We start from the raw sequence: 23436 nt of genomic DNA on the forward strand, positions 1-23436 counted from the left end.
TGTTGTCTAAGACCTGGACAATATCCAGGTTTCGGATAATAAATAATAAGTAATATTCGCCTTACTCAAGTGCCAGACCACCACCAACAAGAAAAAAATGTAACCATTGCCCTTTGACATTCAATGGCATTACCATCACTGAATCCCCCCACTATCTGGGAGTTACCACTGAGCAGAAACTGAACTGAACCAGTAAATACTGTGGCCACAACAGCAGGTCAGAGGCTAGAAAGTCTGTGGGGAGTAACTCAACTCCTGACTACTCAAATGATGTCCACCATCTACAATGCACAAGTCAGAAGCATGATGGAATACTCCCCACATGCCTGGTAGGTACAGCTCCAACAACACAAAAAGCTCAACACCATCCAGGACAAAGCAATCCACCTGAATGGCACATCCACAAACATACACATCCTCCATTACCACATAATGACAGCAGTGGGTATTATCTACAAGATGCTTTGCAGAAATTCCCCATGACAGCACTTTCTAAACCCATCTGGAACAACACAAACTGCTGCAGTGGTTCAAGAAGGCAGCTCATCACCATCTTCTTAAGGCTAGCCAGCAACACTGACATTTCATGACTGCTTATGAAATGGTCAGGAAGCAACAGTATCCCGGGGGAATTGTCTGTAGGTAGGAAAAATGTTTTGGGAATCTACAGTTGTATTTTGTGTGAAATCTTCAAATGAATAAAATACTGATGAGCAACAGTCTTCTTGGCATCAATGTAAAAGTTCTAGTTTAAACTCTAGCAAATGTGATTGTGAGCCAGGAGATAAAGCATTCCAACATTAAAGTAACATTAAAGGATGGAATCTGGAATGGAATAGCACAAACTCTCTGAGCTGGAAATTGGACCTATTCTCACAGCGGATAGCTGGTCAGTTGAGGCATCATGCCAGCTTTTTCAGGGCTCTCATCTGCACTTAACTGAGCAGCTGCAGTCAGGGATCTTCAGCTGCAATCAGATATAACCAAGATGGAAGGAGAGGAGCTATAGACAGAAAATAGGCACAGGAGTAGGCCATCAGCCTTTAGAGCCTACTCTGCCATTCAATATGATCATCCAAATCTGCAACCTGTTCCCACTTTCTCCCCACACACTTTGATCCCTTTAGCTTCTAGAACTGCATCTAACTCTTTCTTGAAGACATTCAATGTTTTGGTTTCAACCACTTTCTGTGGCAGAGAAGTCCACAGTCTCTCCAGTCTCTAGGTGAAAAAATTTCTACTCATCTCTGTCCTAAATGGCCTATCCTGACTCTTTAGATGTGATCTCTTGTTCTGGATTCCCCAGTAATCAGGAACATTCTTCTTACGTTTACCCAGCCTAGTCCTGTTAGAACTTTGTACGTTTCTTTGAGATACCCTCTTATCTTTTTAAACTCCAGTGAATAGTCTTAACTGATCTAGTTCTTCATTCTTACGGCTAATGGCAGGATATTAAGATGGTTAGCAAGCAGAGTGTAATGGGACCAGGAGGTTCATGCCCTTTGTGCCAAATTCAGTTAAACAAATAAGGAAAACTTAGCTCGTTTAGATTCAACAGGACCATTCCTTTGGCTGTTGAAGTCCTGGAATAAGTGGATAAAGCACACGCACTGCATATTCACTTTAGCTTCGTCTAATATGGGATGGGAACTCTGAAACAAATATTAGATCCCTGATCAGCACAAGAAAAGAGTGTGCATCTACTTCATGTATGTGCCCCTGGAATTAGCAAGTTGTCAGCTCACACACTTCTGTGGTGACACCAAACATGAAAATTAATGCTTGAAGTTGATTGTCCAGTGATGATAGATACACAGAATTCGGGTGCACAATCTACCAATCTCTGCATCCTTGTGCCTACAATTATTCATGAATCTAAAATGTCCTGAGTCCAGAGACATTATCTATTTTGTCAACAGACAACTAAACATAAATACCTTCACTTCATATAAACATATTTGGAAAGCAATTAAATTATCAACAGTGGTAACACATGGTGAAGATTCCCTGACGATTCCCATTCTTCTACCAGCTACTTTTGACACTCATCTGCCACAAACTAAATCAGGTCCAAGTAGCTGGCTGAGGGAATGAATATTTGTAATGGTATCAAAAATATGATTTTCACTGTAATTATCCTAAGTTAGTATGCTGAATGACAACAGCTTAAAGGACACTCCAGGCCTTTTACTTCTTTTTTTGCAATACCAACAATTTGTTTGGTTGCTCTTTATCAACACCGCACAAAAGGAAAATGTTTTGACATAGTTTACGGTTTATGCCGAAACAAAAGCATTTTACAAAGTCATTGCCTTCTCTGTTTCTTTCCAAAATTTTGTAAAAAGTGGAACTGAAGCTGAACCTGACATTGTCCAAGGTGCCCTTTAAAATTGTTAAAAATAAGCATACATATATATTAAAAGTGCATAAATTAGTTAACTATCAAGCTCATTGGAACAGTCAATGGATTTGACAAAATCAACTGTCAAAACTGTCAGAAGCATTTGCCCAAGGATCTCTCTCAGTCAGGTTTGTGAAGACGTGAAACGTCCGGTCTCTGCACTCCTCATCTGGGAGCAAAAATGATGGCCTAAGTTATAATGGCTGTCTACCTCACAATCTTCAATCTGGAGTGGAAAAACTTTAGCTAAACCTTCTTGCTTCATGATACCTTCAGGTAGTAGGTGGAAGAACGGTAGCAAATTAATTTTGATGAACGAAGAAAATCAACATTATTGTAGAAGCGAGAAACACAATAACTTCTGGTATCACACCTAATGTCAATTTTCTCTCCCCAATTAGTTACCCAATCTGTTTTTCATTAATTTTCCAAAACTGTTGATTATATTATGACACCAGCCTGTGCAACACATTTTTAAAAAAAAAAATCCGTATTATCCTAATTCTATAAAACTGATAATTTTTCAGTTGCATTTGAACACTGATTTACAAATTCTACTGAAGTACAATTTTTGAAGATTTTAATATGCTAATAAATAATTACTTTGTTGCTTTCTCTTTGCTGAAATTATTAAGCTTTTTGAAACTAGAATTGAAAAGTCACCAAGTTAAGTGGGAGTCTTTGACATAGTGATAATGCCATTGCTCTAGCAATCCAGAACCCCACTAATGTTCTGAGGACATGGAACTGAATCCCACAAATCAGATGGTTGAATTTGAATTCAATAAAAATTTGGAGAAAAAGTTAGTCTAATGGTGACCATATAACAACTGTTGATTATCGTTCTTTTAGGGAAATTAATCAATAACCTTACATTGTCTAGCCAACACATGACCGCAGACCCACAACAGTGTAGTTGAATTACCCTTGGGCAACTAGGTATGGGCAATAAATGCAATCCTTCCCATCAACATCCACTTGAACAAAGAAAAAGTAGCAAGGACTGCACTGCAGTGACTTTCTGGCTTTGTTAAGCTGAACAAAAGAAAGCAGGCCTCCAATTTTAAGCATCATTGGCATTTAACTACTTCCAAATGATCAACTGCTTGCGCCTTCACTCTCCTGGCGTTTTTTGCATCTTATAAAAGAAAAGCTTTGCTCCTCCTCCTCCAGTTGGAGTCATAAGTATTAAGTATTAAGTATTAAGCACAAACCAGCAAAAAAAAAGCTTTTAATCAAAAATAGTTGACTTTAGAAGTTAGCTTGGAGTATTGTTTATTTTAAAATTAGGAGTGAAATTTAATGCCACCTGGCTGTGGATTTGGAAGCTGGATCATTTAACGTATGGGACAGAGAGGGATTGGACACCTGGTGCCTTTTCACCAATAAAGTCCGGGGTGGCCAGATTCATGAATAGTCTTCCCATCCATTCACTAACTGAGACCATTAAGTGAGCAATTAATGCAATCTAATAATGTGTCAAGACCCCCATCACCAACATTAAACTTGATTCTAGCAGCGACTGTATGACACTGATCTTGAGTTCAGCTGATGACCACAAACTTTCAACATTTACTTCTCAATTTGTGAAATTTTGCACATTTTTCAACAAAATTACTGTATTGCTATTACTTTATCAATTATTCAATGCAATAAAAAGACCTAAAATTTGATCAAGGAAATAAAATACTTCCCTTACATACATTTCTTGCGTCTTCCACAGTAGTGCTGCTTTTGAAGCTGTCCATGTTTGTAGTCATTACGACGTCGGTGTTGGTGACGATACTTGTGATCATAATATCCAATTCCCACAGACCTCTGGTTTATGGTTACCTCATTATCTTGAATGTGCACTTTTGGCTCTGCAGATCTCTTATACAGGACATGTGGATGGTGCCCTTTAGGTGCTGTGTAATTGTGTTTAAGTGCAAGGTGCTGAGGTAGAGGTGTCAAAATGTAATCAGCTTCTTCTGTTCTTATCAAACCTGACTGAAAAGAAAGAGGAAAACATTAGATTATAAAATGCACAGAATATTTACAGCCTGACAAAAATAAGATGCAGCCTTCTTCTTTAATAAAGTATGACAAATTGGATTATTACATTCAGAAAGTCAAAGCGAGTGAAAACTATAACAGCAGTCTGCTTATAAAGGTGAGTATTACGGTTAAGTTGAAACAATTTAACATTACTTTCTACGGTAAATGTACAACAGCAAAAGTTGACATTAGATATAAGTTTAACCAAATCTTTATATCAGTGGAAAGGTCACGGACACAATGACGCTGGTCTGGACTTGGACCAGCGAAATGACGTCCCACATGACCCACCTCTAGCAGCAATCCCACCCTTGATGGAATATCCCACCTCGGATTTCCTCTGATCTTCCTTTATAATTCAGATCTCCTGCAGTGGGGTTAGTCCCTTTACGGTTCTCTGTCCATTGTCCAAATGAAGACATGAACCTTGAGCAGAATGGATCATAGTATTTAAGGTTTCAAGATAGTCTGCAGCATAGCCAGTGCAAAATACACGTAGATTATTGCTTTTTAGATTAAACTATGTAGAAGTATTAGAATTGAAAGTGATGAGCGAGTGGACATCGATAGTGATTTAACTAATTTACAAATGCTTACATATGGTGGCAGTAAAAGGCATTCAGCACTCCTTGAACCTGCCAGACCACAATGCATTCTGAAGTAACTAAATGTCTCCTGAAGGATTCATGCCCATTTTCTCAATACCCTATTTATTCTCTCCAAGAGGAGTTCTGCTCCTTCCATTCGCAACAAAAACATTCCAATTAAATTCACAAATGATGTTGTCTGTAAGTGTGACCACGATCCATCCTCACCCTCCTTTGCATCTCAACAGGCTTTGAGATGATTAGCTACTTTGTTATATGATTTTCTTTTCAAAAGAAGTATAATAATTTACATGAACTTAAAAACAGTATTAGAAATTTCACTTCACACTGTAATTGATTAAAATACTCTACAGTACAGTTTGCCACATAAGTTGCACAGCAAGTCCAAAAAACAACAAAGGTTGTTAGAGCTATTAGATACTCATGGAAGCATTTCAGGGCTTCACATTACAGAGATCATGTTAAGAAATCAATTTTTTGATATTCATCTTTAAAGCATAATATAAAGATACATATTATTACAATCTAATCAACAAGTCTCTGCCTACTTTTAAATATTTCAAGAACAAACATGTTTTTAACAGGCATTGGGGGTTAGGCCACTATTTATTGCCTATACCTAACTACCCCGAAGAAAGTGGTAAATGAGCTGCCATCTTGAACCACTGCAGTTTTTGTGGGTAGATATACCCACACGCTGTTAGGCAACAGTGAAGAAACAGTGATATATTTCTAAGTCAGAATGTTGAGTGGTTCAAAGGGGAACATGCACGTAATGGTGTTACCAAGTATTAGCTGCTGTTATCCTTCAAGGTACTCAGGGTGGGAGTGCAGTGGTCCTGGGATCTGTTCATTGAAAGTCAACAGGGTTATCGGGGCCACTTCTATGGTACAGAAGCTTGGGAAATAAATCATGAAGATTGGAGTCAGCATGCTGGGGAACAGAGAGGCTATGATTGTGAAGGGAAGCACCTCAACATACAGAAATGGGAGACAATAATGCATTGGAGTACATAGGTTACTGCAGGAGGGTGATAAACAACTGAATCACAACTACCCTGGTTTTGATGGAAGGGGCCACAAACAGTGCAGCATGATTATGGGCCTGGCTAAGCTGTAGGTCCAGGTCTCTGTGTACCATGGGAAGACGAAGACTTAAATGAAAAGGTTGTGTGGGAATGTGTGGAAACTCTAAACTGATACAGTCAATACAGTATGCAAGAAAGAAAGGATCATGACAGGCTGGGGGCCTTGATTATCAGCCTAAGCCTGCTACTCACTCTGCCAAGGGCAACGTGTTGCCTTCCATCTTCAGCTGAATCGCAAATACCCAAAGGAAAATGGCTGCGAACGTCCAGATTGGCAAGTCTAAGACTCGCACTAGCCTCCAATGGATGCTGAACAACTTGAAGTTGATGCTGATGAAGGTTCCCTCGGGTCATGCAGGAGGGACAGGAAGCACACAGTCCAACGTCCTTAATATCATTTCTTCCAAGGCACGCAGAGCCTTGGAGTGGCAGTTGTGCTGCTTACAGGGAATAGTGCTGGTTATCCTCAAGTATAAGGTGATATAGACTATACACACATTGTGTTGAGAGTGCCATGTCACAATGCAACACACTCTGTAAACAGAAAAGGCTCCCAATCCACCGATGTCCATGTCATCTGTCATCATCAGTCCAATTTCTTAGATGTCTGCGCCAAATAATATGGGAGTTGCCATGAGACCTTTATTCTTGAGAACTCCCCTCTTCCTACTGCATTTCAAAGGACTGACGCCTTACCAGGATAACCGTTGGAGACAAGAGGCACCATGGCGGAAGACTCTGTGATGTAAATCTCGCCGAAGACCAAATGTGGATACATTGGTGCCATTCTTCTACCAGGGCAACGGTAATGCAGGTGCTAAGCCTCCTGAAGATGAGGTTCTAATGCTTAGATTGGTTTGGGGTGGCCTTACAATACACTTCAGACAGAGTGTACGACATAATCCTAGTATGCCTTGCCCTATGCAACTGAAGCAGGTGAGAAGGAATGTGATAGAAGCTGTAGAGCTGGGAGCATGACAGAAATTTTTCGAAGAGGTAAATCAGGACATTGAGCTGCAAGAACATCACTGTCAGCATGATCGATTGTTGCAGCGTTAGGTACAATAGTCCAGACAAGACATAACTGACAAATGGTTCCAGTGAATGGGACTTGGGTGTAGTGGCCATTCACTAACTGTAAATTTGTTGTCTCTGTTTGTTCCCAGAAACAACTGTAGTCCTTTTTTTTTCTTTGCTTTTGCCCAATAAAGGTTATATTTTCAATGTTTGAAGGCTTTCCCCCACAGTGAACAAAGAGAAGATACGTTATGCTGGGTATTAAAAGATAATGCAGCACTCCCTTATACAGCCTTCCTACATGGTACAATACTAAGGCTGAGTAGACTACGTAGATTGTAACCTCACCTACAAGAATCAACGACTGTTGATCAGATGGGTGATAAGTAAAATACTAGTGCAATACAATGCGAGTTTGTATTTGCATGCAAGTCACCTTCCACATACGCCCTCTCAGAATCTGTTTGTTTTGTTACCTATGAAGAGCATACTCTGTGAAAAGCAGTTTCTGACTGGCAACACTTGGCCTGGTACACAGCTGGGCTTTAAGTATGATGCCAGAGTCAAGCTCTGTGGCAAGTACTTCCACTGCTGGTGAGCACATGATCGAGTAACATGCACTATTACCTATGCACCATGCAATTATAAATTGATAATATAAATATAAGAATATTTCCTGGGACAGAGAGAAGCCCTCCATGAAACTCCATTAACTGAACATTTTAGCAAAATACTTCCCCTTTTTTAATGAATTTGCTCAATTATGAATGTTTGGCTGAGTTTGAAAAGCTTCAGCTCAGCAGGTATTCTTGAAGCAATAGTAAATCTATGTGCTGTAATAACAGTGCATGTCTTTGATGTGGCTCTGTGGTTGTTTAATAGACACTCAAACAATAATAAATGTTGGCTTCCCTTGTTTGTTTATAAACAAAGGATTGTATATTTACCTTCAGGGTTTTCTTTGACGAATAGAGATTTAATTTTTCTTTTCCCCAACAATTTTCAAGATCATTCCCATTGCTTCTACATATAAGTACTGGGCGAGCGGCATTGGAAGATTAATTGGGGAGGTGGGAGGGCATAGAGGTGCCATGGGTTCTGTGTAGGCATGGGGAATACATGGATGCACAAAGCAATTATGGAGATGCTTAAATGGTATGGGTTGGGTGAAGGGTTGAGGGAGGTAAAGAATGAGGTGAAGATAGTGTTTGAACAATGTTGAGAGCTTGGCTGCTGTTTTTGAGAATTGATGCAGGCCTTTTAACCAGCACCTCCGCATCCACATTCTGTGCACAGCTCACCACATACACTGTGAATCCAACCCTTGTGATAAAATGGAGGGCAAAGTCACACTTTGTACAAAGTTGGGAAATTGCAAGGCTGACCCAAAGATTTGGCCCACAGTAAAGCAAAGAAATGTGGGTTATAGCAAGAAAGATATGGAAACCTTGCCAATTTACTGATATATATTGAGTCTTTCAATGGTACTTTCCTATGTTGATCACCACCATCACGCACAAGAAAAATCAGAAGCAGGTCAACAGTAAGAATGGATGGCTGCCAAGTAGAAATTCAGCTCAATGCTAAGGCGCTATCCCTTCCAGTTACTTTTGGCAGTGTATTCAAATTGTTCCAATTGTTCTCAAGTTCACATGAAATGAAACTAAAACATTGAAGAATCCTTTAAAATAGGACAAATGTGAAAAATCAAAACCACTTTTAAACAGATTCAAAGAATTAGGCATGAGGACAAGAGAAAGGCATTAGCAATGAATGTTGCGTACACACAATTACACTTGATGAATTCAATTACTGTGATGGGGGTACAGTTGGGGGGTGTGTGGGTAGAATTAGAACAGAAAGTAAACCCCTAAAATAGTTAGCTAACAAGTTCTGAACATTTTTGAAGTTCACGAGAAATCCAAAAAAGCATTAAGTTTGCATTGATGCTTCAGCAGGCCACAATCTCTCTCTCACATGACTAAATCCACTTGGAAATTCAGGGCCAAAAACTTTGCCTTTTAAATTCTAATTTTATATTTAAACTGAGAAACTTCAAACAAATCTGAGGGAGACTGTGGTGCAGTGATGTTGTCACTGGGCTTTTAATATAGCGAACTAAACTAACAATCTGAGGATACAGGTTCAAATCCTACCAAAGCAGCTGGTAGAATTTAAATTCTATTAATAACATCTGAAGCTACAAAACTAGTGATGGTGACACATCTGGTCGACTTGTGTCTTTTAGGGAAGGAAATTTAATTTCATTACTAGTCTGGCCTATACGTGACTCCAGATCCATGGTAATGTGGTTGCCTTTTAACTTCCTTCTGAAACGGCTCAGCAACCAACTCAGTTCAAATGTCTTTAGGGATTGGCAACAAATTGGCCTTGCCATAAAAAATGAATTTGAATGATTAATTAGTTATCTGTAAGATCCAGCAAATAATCATCAAGGATCAGTAGTTCAGAGATCAGTTGTGAGGTATCAAAATTGAGTAATTTCTGCTTTTCAATTTGTTCTTGGGATAGACGTAACAGTAGCAAGGCAAGATTTATTGTCTATCACTAGTTGTGCTGAGGACATTAATAGCCAGCCATATGGTATGGAACTCAAATCACAAATTGTTGGCACGAGTGACAGATTCCTATACATCAAAGACATTAGTGGACAAGCTAGGTTTTTACAACAAAGCAATTATTTGCATGGTCACTTCTTATTTCCGTATTTCTGGCACTAGCCCAGTTTATCAGATGTATTCGAATCCTGTTTCACAAACTGCCAGGATTCAAGCTCAAGATTACCGGTTATTGGTCCAGTATCAATGTCATCATCAGTCCCTCAGTCCATTATTAGCAGTGCTTAAATGGCAGAAATATATACTTCTTCACTGTCAGTATTATGTGTGACAGAGCAAGGTATCTATACAATAATGGATACTTGCTGCAGGGATGGGGTAGGGTGAATCTTTTCAATCCTAAAAACACTTAGGAAATGAAGACAAATGCTCATCAGGAGGACTAAACTTAACAGAGATTTTTGGAGGGGTGGGGTATCATTTTGGAGAAACATGATGCCCTTCTGTATATAGGACATGATAATTTTGGAAGACCAGTTTGGGAGAAGTAATGTGCCTTACAGGTTTTTAAAAGTAGACACAGATGTGTACAAAAAGTGTGTAAGCTCATCAGAGCTTTAAAACTGAGAAGGAATTTAGATTTCCTGCACTTTAAATATTTGATAAATTGTCTGCTGTATTGAAATAAAATAGGAATAGTGGTGACCATGAACCACATTCATATAAGAAGTCACGTATTTTTAAGTAGTCATAGTCTCAGCACGATCATGGCATGGGTCCTTGTTATACTTGCCTTTTTGTGAAACATGCAAAATATTCCTTATTCCAATTCTAGTCAGCCCTCTCCTTCATCTCTTTTTCCAGTTCACTGAAGACTGTATCAGAGCCCCTTCCTCCACTGATCTTGAACTGGAAAATTTCAATGATTTTGCTTCAAATTCCTACCCTCCTTCACCCGGTCTATTTCTGACTCCTCCCTTCCCCTCTTAGACTTTTCAGACCCCGTTCCTGAAAACTAGTGATCAACTGAGATTCACTACAAATCAACAGACTCCCACAGCTAGCGTCTTTACCCTTTCTCGTCTCCTCCTTCCTGTAACGACTCTGTTAAATTCTCAGTGTCTCCAACTTCGATGCCTCAATTCTGGGTGATGCAAACTTCCATGCCAGCAATTTTTGAACACCATCTTCCTCAGCCAATGACTTCCTCACACAATGGTTAAAAGGAATCTTGTCCATGTACATCTATTTCCCCCACATTTTACCCTCAACCCCTTACTTCTCCCTCAGAAACAATACAAGGTTACCCTTATTCTCATCTTCCATTCCACCATGCACCAGAGGCAATGGATCATATTCAGCCATTTCTGCCACCTCCATCTTGATACAAGCAAACACAGCTTCTTCTCCCCTGTCACATCTATTCTGGTAGTGAAACATCTCTCACTTTTGATTGGTCTTCCTTATTCCCCAATAGAGAATTTCCACCCAGCATGGTTGCCAAGTCCTTCCACTGTATGTGATCAATTTCACAACCTTTAGCACTCACCCCTTCCCCAATGATGGGGTTCCTCTCACTCTCACCTTTCACCTCACCGTATCACTGTATTCAGCAGATCAACCTCTGCCACCTTCTTCAGCTCCAGCATGATGCCATAACCAAACATATCTTCCCTGACCTCCCTTTCAGAATTCCCAAGGAACCACTCCTATCACAACATTCTGATCAATTCCTCCATTGCCCCTAACAATGCCACCTTTGCCTACTGCACCTTTCCATACACATTAGGGGATGCAATACCAGTCACAACACCAACATCACTCAAGAAGCTTGACACCATCCAGGACAAAGCAACTCGTTTGATTGGCAACACATCCTCATATGTTCAGTCCCTTCACCACCAATGCTCAGTAGCAGCAGTGTGTACCATCTACTAGAGGCATTGCACAAATTCAGCAAAGCTCCCAGAGACAACACTGTTAAAAATTTACGATCACTACCATCTAGAAAGACAGGAGCAGGAGATACATGGGAATGTCCTACAAGATCCCCTTCACCACTCTGACTTGGAAATACATCATTGTCCCATCAGTGTCACTGGATCAAAATCCTGGAACACCCTTAGAGTGTAATGGATGTACTCACACTAGACTACTGTAGTTCAAGAAGGCAGCTCACCATCACCTTCTCAAGGACAAAGAGAGATGGGCAACAAATGCTGGCCCAGCCCATAAAGCCCACTTCCCATATTGATGTGACAGTCAAGAAGGTACAACGATGTCTCTTCTTCCTGCGGCGGTTAGGAAATTCGTCACGTCCATAAGGACCCTCACTAATTTTTACAGATGCACCACTGAAAGCATACTATCTGGGTGCATAATGGCCAGGTATGGCAACTGGTCTGCGCAGGACCGTAAGAAATTACAGAAAGCTGTGCGCCAACCTTCCATCCATGGACTCCATTTACACTTCTCGTTGCTGCAGAAAGGCTGCCAACATCATCAAAGATCCCTCCCACCCCAGTATTGCTCTTCTACAAATTCTTCCATCAGGCAGAAGATATAGGAGCTTAATAACACACACCAACAGTTTGAGGAAAGCTTCTTCCCTGCCATTGTTAGACTGATGAATGGACGTCTAACTTCAAAAAAGTTGATCCTGCTAATGCTGATCTTGCTTTGCACATCTCCCATGCAGTGTAACCTGTATGCCTCACTCTGTCTAAACACCCTATGATTTGCCCGTCCTTGCTTACTATGATTTGCCTGTACTGCTCGCAAACAATGCTTTTCGCTGTACTTAGGTACACAACTAAAATAAATCAAATCAAACAAGAATGTGAGAACGAGGCACAGCGGTCATGGGTTCAAGCGTGCCCAACCTGCTCTGTGCAATAACACTGCTGAAAATGTTCATTAGAAGAAGTGTTAATAATCAGTTTATTTGGTCCATTAATTGAGGGGTAACCAATGACCAGAACACCGAGATTAGATTCTCTGCAATAGTAGATCATAGAATCCCTACAGTGTGGAAACAGGCCCTTCAGCCCAACAAGTCAACACCCTCAGAGCATCCCACCCAGACCCATTCCCCATAACCCATTTAATCTGCACATCCCTGAACACAATGGACAATTTAGCATGGCCAATCCACCTAGCCTGCACATGTTTGGACTGTGGGAGGAAACCAGAGCACCCAGAGGAAACAGCAGACACAGGGAGAACATGCAAACTCCACACAGGCAGTCACCTGAGGGTGGAACTGAACCCAGGTCCCTGATGCTGTGAGGCAGCAGTGCTAACCACTGAGCCACCATGCCAACCCTTTGTAGTCTCTGAAGAATCCCAGTCTGATAAGTCTATCCTGTTGGTGGTCCCATCTTCGTAAATTTGATTTTACAGCTTTCCCAAATGCAATTGGATGCAAATTCTCAGCCACAATTGGTTGTAGTTCAGGAGGGAATTGTACAAGTACTTGCAAAAGAGAGGTTTCTTCTATCCCCAAGTGCAGTCACTGTTAGAAAAAAGTGATGCACAATTTGTGCTGAAAAAGGTTTCATTAAATAAAAATGAGTTACTTTGTTCTTTGCTGGTGTTCACGGAGAGAATTTCTGCTCTAAAAGTAGTGCCATGCAATCTTTTAATTCCCCTTGGGCAGGCAGAGACTTGAATTGATGTCTCATCTGAAAGACTACATCTTCTAAAAAGATTGCATTTGCCCAAGACTGAAATGACAGTTTAGATTCCATGAAAGAGTTGTATACAACAATCTTATTTTAGATCTATTTAAAGGAATGAGGAGGAAACAGAAGATTTCAATCACATTCTTTTGGCTTGGTTTTAAGACTATTAAGTAAAGACCAAGCCTATGATGACATGGAGCACTTCCTTAAAACCCCAGATCCCGCTACTTGAAAAAAATCCAACGAGTATACTACAAAGGTGCCTTCAATATTGATCTTAGTACTTCAGACGCAACACAAGTGGCAAAGTTAAATCTTAAAACGTCGCAAATAGATTTCATCCAGCAGACTATCATTATTTTCTTATTCTCTACCTAACAGCATTGTGGGTCTACGTACAGAACATGGACTGCACCAGTCCAACGTGGCAACTTACTATCACTTTCTCAAGGGCAACTACGGATGCACAGTAAAATGCTGGCCTAGCCAGCGTTGCCCATGTCCCACAAGTGATTTTAAAAAAGACATTAAAAAGTGCCTTTTCACTTCAAAGCTAATTCAAACTTCTTAAAAATGCTACTCTCAATGACATTTCCAGATCTTCCCATTTCTTCAAAGGCCCAACTGATTCAGAAGCAAACAGTAATTACACTTAGCACAGCTGTATTAACTCATTTTACTCTTTGGGCTGAAAACCCAAAGCCAAATTGAAAGCCAAAATCCTGAACTAATCCTTGTTAACACTTGACTTTCATGTTATCAAGTCTGGCATAGAACGCAACTTAGATTACTGCTATTTACATTGCAATTTTAAGCTACAGGCAATTAGAAAATGACTTTGTGACAGTCTATGTGAGAGAGTGATTTCAGTACAGTTGCACTTTCCTCAAGTACTGTGACATACTGATCAATCCATTTCTTTTTATTTCCCTTCAGAAACACTTCCAGTACAGCAAAAGTCAGTGTGACAGCTTGGAAATTAGAGATCCTTGATTATTTTGCAGACATCAGAACTTAGAGATTTATAATTCAATTCCGTAAAATCCTGATGTTTTAACCCACATCCTATCCTGATGCCTCTACTCCTTTAAGGGTACAGTGTGGTAAAGCACTTGGCAAAAGTAGATATTTTACACACAAAAGCCCCAAATTTCACTAAATACAATAAATCAGGAAATTTCCAGACTTTTATGCCAAATGGCTGGACTTTTGTTTGAAGGATGTGAGGCATTTACTAACTGTCACTCCCAGAAACAAGGTAGCCAAATGCAGAGGCAAACTGTTTAATAGTCCTACTACTGTGCTCCAGTTATGATGCTGACAGTATAACAACAGAATCTCTACCATTCACAATCTCTCACCTCTATTCACTTCCCAAACTCGCATGACACCATGTGCCCCACCCCATGGCCACCATACTCACCATGCCAACTTATTCTACTCTATCCAAGCCCATGGCCCTTCATATCCTCCATGCCAACCAATGTCCCTCTATCATCTCCTACAGCTGCTCATACACTCAATAACTACTTAACACCTCCTACTAGTTCCTATGACCCTCATACCTTCTTTGCCAATCTAGGTCTGTCTATCCTTCCCATGGTCCCTCTATGCCAACCTATACATCCACAGTATTTATACAACTAGTGCAGTCCAGTTCCTGGTCATTGGTAACACCCAATGTTGATTGTGGCTGATTCAACAATGGAAATACCTGTAAATGCCAAAGGGAGATGGTTAGATTTTCTCTTGTTTGAGATGGTCATTGTCAGAAATAACTACCTTTATCACCCAATTGATAGCCTTTGACTTACAACAGTAGTTGAAACACAGGTGGCCCAGGGATTGATGCAGAACACTGATGTTAAAATAAAGGAGCACACCAGCTGCACTTGAAAGGAGTGGGATCCCTTTCAAGTTCCCGCATTTGGATGAGTTCAGATGAAGTACATGCATGTAGTTCATAACACACTGCACCAAGTGGAAATCTGCAATCCAATCATATTCTTGTGCTCTTGCTGCCTACTCCTCTCTGGCAACAGCTAGTGAACAAAGGCTGTCTCTTTGTGTATCGAGAGCTGGAATGCACTGAAAACTGCAAAATATGATTATATCTTCCAGCAGTGGATGTGGAACAAGGCAGCTGCATAAAAGTTAAAAGCCGTGCACAACTTCACAGCCAAAGGCACTGCTGTCATACAGTCAGTCATACACCATGGAAATAGACCCTTTGGTCCAATTCCAGGGCAACCAGACATCCCAATCTTATCTAATCCCATGTGCCTGGATTTGGCCTATATCCCTCTAAACCCTTCCTATTCGTAATTCATCCAGATGTCTTCCAAATGTTGTAATTGTACTCGCCTCCACCACTTCCTCTGGCAACTCGTTCCATACACACACCACCCTCTATGTGAAAATGTTACTGTTCAGGTCCTTTTTATGTCTTTTCCCTCTCACCTTAAACTTTTGCCCTCTAGTTTTCGTCTCTCCCACCCCAGGGAAAAAGACCTTTGCTATTCACAACATGACCCTCATGTTGTCCTTGCCCTTCTTGAAGGTTGCAGGTGTGCTGCCGCAGTTGGCGATTTCAACCGCACACTATTTAATGAAGCGAATATGTCTCAAGCAACTGTCTTTTGCTGAAGTTCTGGCAAGAACAGGGAGGTGACAAATCCTCAAGAGCAAATAATTTCAATCCCAATGTTTTAATGGAAGTAGGTGAGAACATTGCAGATGCCAGAACCATAAATCTTCTGAAGTTCTCCTATTTCAACAATTATTCCTTTAAAATGAAAAACTGAACATACCTCACTGCTTAAGAAAGGTTAGTGGCTGTTTGGTGGTGGTGGTGGTGGTTGGACGCCAGGAAATTATGGATCACTTAGTGCAGCATCTGTAATGTTGTCTGGAAATTACTATAATTAATGATACAGTGACTGAACACCTTGAAAAATTTCAGCTGAACAGACAGATCATGGATTTGCCTGAAGAAGCCAAGTGCTTTTGTTTTTGAACAAATGACTAATGTAGTGGCATGGAATTTTCTTTGCATGTTATTTCCACACATTTCTGATCAAGTGTCTGGTAACAGGTTCTTAGTTGAAGTTCATGGAATTGAAGGCAAATTGTTATTTTAGTTCAGAAATTAACTGCTTGTCAGGAGAGCAAGAGTAGCAATCATAGTCAGGTTTTTGAATTGACAGGATGTGACTAGTGTAGTCCAGTGAGGATGGATGCTGGAGTCTCAGCTATTTACCACACTTATGAATGACATAAATGATGTTGTCACATGTCCAAATTTGCCAATACTCTGACAAGGGTCATCATGAGCAATGTGGATGGAGGCAAAAAATTACAGAGATACTGATGGATTAGTAAATGGACAGAATTGTGGAAAATAGCATTTTGTGGAGGTCACTAACTTTGGATCAGGCACAGAACTGGATACTTTCTGAACTATGCAAGTTAGAAACAATGGATAGAAACAAAGCAACTTAGAGATCTACTTACACAGATCATTAAAATCACATCAACAGGTAAGGAAAGTAATCAAAAAAATTAACATAATGGTAGGCTTTGTAACTAAAGGAATAGAATTCAAGATGGTGGATCTCATGCTACACTTATACAATGCCCTAGTTAGACAACATTAGGAGTACTATGAACAATTCTGGGCTCAGCACCTCATGAAGGACATACTGACCTTTGTGGGAGTGTAGTGAACCATAATGATACTGGACTCTAAGTTAAGGTATAAGAAAATATTATACAAAATGGGTTTGAATTCATTGGAATTTGAAATGTTATGCGGTGATTTGATTGAAGTTGGCAAAATATTCAAGGAAGGTAGCTTGAGAAAAACTAGTTGTGCTTGTTTTAGGAGTCAGGAACTAGGGAGCACGGTCCAAAAAGTAGGCCAGATAATTCAAAGGGAAAATTAGGAAACATTCCTACACACAATGGGTGATACAAGTTTAGAACTATCTTCTACAAATGACAATTGATACTAGATTAACTGTTAATTGTATATCTGAGGTTGAAAGTTTTTTTTTAAACATGACTGGTCATGGGGAAAATGTTCAGCATATAGAGTTAGGTCAAAAATCAGCAACAATCTTACTGAATAGAGGAATGGTCTCAAGGGGCTAAATGGCCTCCTTTTGATTCTTATGTTTTTATATTTCAAGACAATTGCTCCCTAAAGATCCTTGATGGATATTGCGTCCGGTTGACACCAGCACCATCCCCCCATCTCCTCACTCTTTCAGCAGTTTGGCCTACTCTCTATAGCTTCCCTGATTCTCCGTCTCATCCTCCATTCCAAGTGTAAGTTTCACCAGACTACCAGTGCCTTCATAAAATTTTAAAAACAACCAAAAATTACTGAAGTACTAGCCAGATCATTCCCTGCAAACTACCAAGACAGGGTACAGGCTGGAGTATAAGTTTCAAAATGGCCATGCTGGCACTGCACAATGGTCAATGCCATAATCTGCATGCTCGGTCTGCTGCCTGGAGTCGTTAGGTGCACACTTGCAAGCACTCTTAACAAGGTGGCATTCAGCTAACTTGACGTAGGAAGCATGCCCACACACCTCAGACATCCCTCACTAACTCGATTGAGTTTTTTGAAGAAGTAACAAACAGAGCGGTGGATGTGATCTAAGTGGACTTCAGTCAAGCGTTTGACAAGGTTCCTCATGGTAGACTGGTTAGCAAGATTAGGAATATAGGGAGAACTAGCCATTTGGATACAGAACTGGCTTGAAGGTAGAAGACACAGAGTGGTGGTGGAGGGTTGCCTGTAACCAACGGTGTGCCACAAGGCACACTGCTGGGTCCACTGCTTTTCGTCATTTATATAAATGATTTGAATGTGAACATAGGTGGTATGATTAGTAAGTTTACAGATGACACCAAAATTGGAGGTGCAGTGGACAGTGAAGAACATTACCTGCAGAGTACATTTGGATCTTGACCAGATGGGCCAATGGGCCGAGGAGTGGCAGATGGAGTTTAATTTAGATAAATGTGAGGTGCTGCATTTTGGAAAGACACAATCACAGAAGGACTTATACATTTAATGATAAGGTCCTGGAGAGTGTTGCGGAACAAAGAGACCATGGAGTGCAGGTTCATTGTTCCTCGAAAGTGGAATCACAGATAGTGAAGAAGGCGTTAGATATGCTTGCATTTATTAGTCAGTACATTGATTATAGGGGTTGGGAGATATTGTTGCGGCTATACAGGACACTAGTGAGGCCACTTTTGCAATACTGTGCGCAGTTCTGGTCTCCCTGCTATAGGAAGGATGTTGCAAAACTTGAAAGGGTTCAGAAAAGATTCACAATGATGTTGCCAGGGCTGGAGGGTTTAAGCTACAGGGAGAGACTGAATGGGCTGGAGCATGAATAGGGTAGATAGACAAGGTCTTTTTCCCGGAGTGGGGGGAAGTCAAAAATTGCAAGGCATAGGTTTAAGACAAGAGGGGAAAGATTTAAAAGGGGCCTAAGGGGCAACATTTTCACACAGATGGTGGTGCATGTATGAAATGAGCTGCCAGAGGAAGTGGTGGAGGCTAGTACAATTGCAGCATTTAAAAAGGCATCTGGATGGGTATATGAATGGGAGAGGTTTAGAGGGATATGGGTCAAATGCTGGCAAATGGGACTAGATTAATTTATGATATCTGGTCTGCACGGGCAAGTTAGTCCGAAGGGTCTGTTTCTGTGCTGTAGAGCTCTATGATTGTATTTGAGCATTTAGAGGCTAAATTTACAACAGCTGTTTACAAAATGGGTTTTAAGAACTCCAAGAATTTATTCCTACCTGATGCTTTTAAAGCTACGTACAACTTTGTGCAAATTGACAAAAAAATAGCTGGAAAGGCCATCAGGATAGGTGCTGTGAGAATTGAGAAACTCTTGCCAAGTTGACCTATCAGAAGCTGTAATTTTACATCTGGAAAATCAGCACAGGTCATCAAATCGGAATTAAAGCTTGGATATTTAAAACAGCTAGAATCTCCCATTAAAGCATCCCTATCCCCTGGCCTGGGATGGTGATACAATTGGACAACTCGCGCAACTGAATAGGCTTCAAAGCAGATCTAGAAAAAAAGGCGCTTATAGCATCAGCTAATCCCTGAACTGTTAGCTGCTTTCTCTCAAAAACAATTAGATAACCTCTAAAGGTTAAGGCAGACATTTATACACTGACGATTACAAGTTTACAAACATACGAACAAGGAACAAGAGTTGGCCATTCAGCCCTTCAAGCCTTCTATGTCATTCAATAAGATCATGGTCGATCTGATTTTAACCTTAACTCTATGCTCATCCATGCTCCCAAGAATAATTCATCCCTTTGGTAATCAAGAATCTATCTATCTGCCTCTGTCTTAAAAATATTTAAAAATTCTGCATCCACTGCCTTTTGAGGAAGGAAATTCCAAGGACTGTCAACCCTCAAAATAATCTTCCTCATTCTCGCCTTAAACGCCAAATTCTTCTTTTTAAACTATGACCCCAAGTTGTACATTCTGCCACAACAGGAATCATTGTTTCACATCTACCCAGTCCAGTCCCCTTAGGATCTTGTGTTTCAGTTAGGTCAATGCTGACTCTTCTAAACTCCAGAGGATTACAGCCCTAGCCTGTCTAGCTTTTCCTCGTTAGGCAATCCATTCATTCCAGGCACTAATCTAGTAAATTTTCCCATAACTGCTTCAAACACATTAAAATCCTTTCATAAGTATGATGACCAGTACAGTGCACAGTGCTCCAGATATGGTCTCACCAATGCTCTTTATAACAAAAGCATAACCTCCCTACTCTTGTAATTAATTCCCCAGACATTAAAACGTAATATTCTACTGGCTTTCCTCATTAACTTCATATTAACCTTCTGCAATTCATGCACTAAAACTCTTAGATCTCTATGCATCCTCTCACCATTTAAATAACTTGCTCCTTAAACACAGAAACATGAAGATAGGAGCAGGAGGTCATTTAGCCCTGCGAGCCTGCTCCGCCATGCGTCATGATTGCGGCTGATCATCTAACTCAATAGCCTAATCCTGCTTTCTCCCCAAAACCTTTGATCCAATTCACCCCCAAGTGCTATATCTAGTCGCCCCTTGAATACATTCAATGTTTTGGCATCAATTACTTCCAACTATAATGAATTCCACAGGCTCACCACTCTGTGTGAAGAAATGTCTCCTCAATTCCATCTTAAATCATCTATTTCGAATCCTCATACTGTGACTCCTGGTTCTGGACACACCCACCATCAAGAACATCCTCCCTGTATCTACCCTGTCCAGCCCTGTTAGAATTTTACAAGTCTTTATGAGCTTCCCCCTCTCATTTATCTGAACTCCAGCAAAAACAACTCCAACCTAGTCAATTTCTCCTCTATTTATTCTTTCTGTCAAAATGGACAATTCCACATTTTCCCACATTATACTTCATTTGCTAGGTCTTTGTTTACTGACTTAACCTATCTATATCCCTTTACAGGCTCCTCAAGTCCTCCTTACAGCTCACTTGCTATCCATCTTTGTGTCATCAGCAAATTTAGTTACCATACTTTTGTCTCTTCAAGCAAATCATATACATGAATTGTAAAAAGTTGAGGCCTCAGCACACTCTTCATGACATCATGTCAACCTGCAAAAGACCCATTTATTCCTATTCTCTGCCTCCTGTTAACAGGCTAATTTTCTACCCATACCAATATAATACCCCCAACACCATAAGCTTTTAATACCTGCATTTCTTTAATGTGGCACCTTATCAAATGTCTTCCGGAAATCTAAGTACTTGACATCCTCCTGGTTCTCATTTATCCACACCACAAGTTATTTCTTCAAAGAACTCCAATGAATTAGTTAACTATGACTTCCATTTGAAACGACCATGTTCAATCTGCCTGATTACCTTGAACATATCCAAGTGCTGTGCTTTAACATCTTTAATAATAGCTGCTAACATTTTCCCTATGATGAATATTAAGCTAACTGGCCTGTAGTTTCCTGCTTTCTGTACTCTTCCCTTTTGAATAAAGGAGTTATATTCGTTGTCCTCCAGTCTAAAGATACCTTCCTCAAATCCAATGATTAGATAACAAGGACAGGGATAGTAGGAACTGCAGATGCTGGAGAATCCGAGACAACAAGGTGCAGGGCTGGATGAACACAGCAGGCCAAGCAGCATCATAGGAGCAGAAAGGCTGAAGGACATTTTACTTACAGAAGACTTACACAAGAAGAACAATGAATTTTCAGCTCTTCTATATATGTAAATATATCCCAATCCAAGTTACATAAAATAGCCAGCAGACTCTGACTTCAACACTCATCTATCCTGCTTACCCTTCTGCAGTCAGTTCTGAGGGAATAGATGGTGAAATTCAGCTCACGAACTGTAGCCACATTTTTATGCTCAGATAATAAAGAATTCTATTAAAGCTAAGATACAAAATCCTAACTTGTGAGTTGTCAAGAGTTCCAAAACTGAAATAGCATTGTTCTTTTCAGAACTTACATAAAATCACTTCCATGAATGTTATTTACCACTGCTCATTTGTTGATTATATTTATAGTGCATACTGAAAAGGTGGCTTTCCACAACCGAACATATGCAGTTTTAACATCAGATTTATACTAAATGTCATTCTCTGCTAAAATGTAGAAGTCACAGACTGAATAGAAGGTAAAGATCACCTCCATTCCCATCTTCCTGCTGGAGTTAAAAATGTCTCCTTCCATTTCAAAGATAAAAGGTGTGTTCTACTTCCCACTTTTAGTATTTTTCAGATTGCTGTACATAAATATTCAGCAGAAAACCTGAATGAATTCCAGGTTTACTACAAAGTTTACTGTATGATATAAGAAGTAGACCATTCAGCCCATTAATTATACCCTGCCATTCAATGAGGTCATGTCTCAGTTGACAATTTCCTCATTGCCCTTCTCTTCTCTTTTTCCCAAAACCCTGGATTCCCCAATTAAAATTCTGCCCATCCCAGCCTTGAATTTAATTAATGACTCAGCCTCAAAAGGCTTCCATGCATTCATTACTCTCAGAGAATAAATTATCCTGATCATCATCTCAAATGGGTGACCCCTTCCTCTGAGATTATCATTCTTGCTCAATCTCCCACAAGGAGAAGCAAACTCCAGTATCTACCTTGCCAAGTCTGTTAAGTATTTTATATATTTCAACAAGGTCACCTCTCATGGTTCTAACCTTGAATGATTACAGTCTAACCTTTCCTCATAAGACATTCTACACTCACGATCAGCCTACAGAATTTTACTGGACTACCTCCAAAGCCAATACATTTTTCCTCAAATAAGGGGACCAAAACTATTCTATAGAATAGACCTTTGGTCACAGCCTCACTATTTCCGTTTCTACTTAATTTTGCATCATCAATATTAAACGTGATGATAGTATATTCATTTTGCACATTCAAGACTATATATATATATCTGGATCATTGGGATCTCTTCCAGTGCAGGTGGGACCTGTACAAGAAGGACAGTTTGCACCAAAACTGGATGGGCACCAATACACTTGCAGAGAGGTTTGCAAGTGCCACTCTGGAGGGTTTAAACTAGTGTGGCAGGGGGGTGAAGAGGTGGGGGCTAACATCAACAAATCTAGTTGGAAGAATAGGTAGGACCAAGTTAAGGAACACAGTGGGATGAGCGATCTGAAGTGTATTGATTTTAATGCAACAAGTCTAACAGGTAAGGCAGGTAACTTTAGAGCCTGCATTAATACATGGGACTACGATATGGTAGCCATTACTGTAACTTGGTTGAGAGAAAGGCAGGACTGGCAGCTCAACCTTTCAGCATTTAGATGCCTTAACTTGACAGAGAGGGATGTAAAAGGGATGGATCAAGAATGCCACAACTGTACTACAAAACAACATCTTGAAGAGCTCATCCAGAGAGGCCATGTGAGTAGAACATAGGAATAAGAAAGATGTAATCACTATAACAGG

General features: G+C 40.2%; 1 protein-coding gene across 1 annotated transcript in view; it reads right to left on the bottom strand.

The window, feature by feature from the left end:
- The window catches only part of LOC109919117 (A disintegrin and metalloproteinase with thrombospondin motifs 16), a 226707-nt gene that overhangs the window by 173106 nt on the left and 30165 nt on the right, over nucleotides 1–23436 (bottom strand). Inside the window, exon 4 of the mRNA XM_048618170.1 lies at nucleotides 4105–4390. Within this exon, the coding sequence (XP_048474127.1) occupies nucleotides 4105–4390 (286 nt within the window). The remainder of the gene's footprint in view (nucleotides 1–4104; nucleotides 4391–23436) is intronic.

The sequence above is a fragment of the Rhincodon typus genome, chromosome 2 (genome assembly GCF_021869965.1).
Source record: "Rhincodon typus isolate 14 chromosome 2, sRhiTyp1.1, whole genome shotgun sequence".
NCBI lineage: Eukaryota > Metazoa > Chordata > Chondrichthyes > Orectolobiformes > Rhincodontidae > Rhincodon > Rhincodon typus.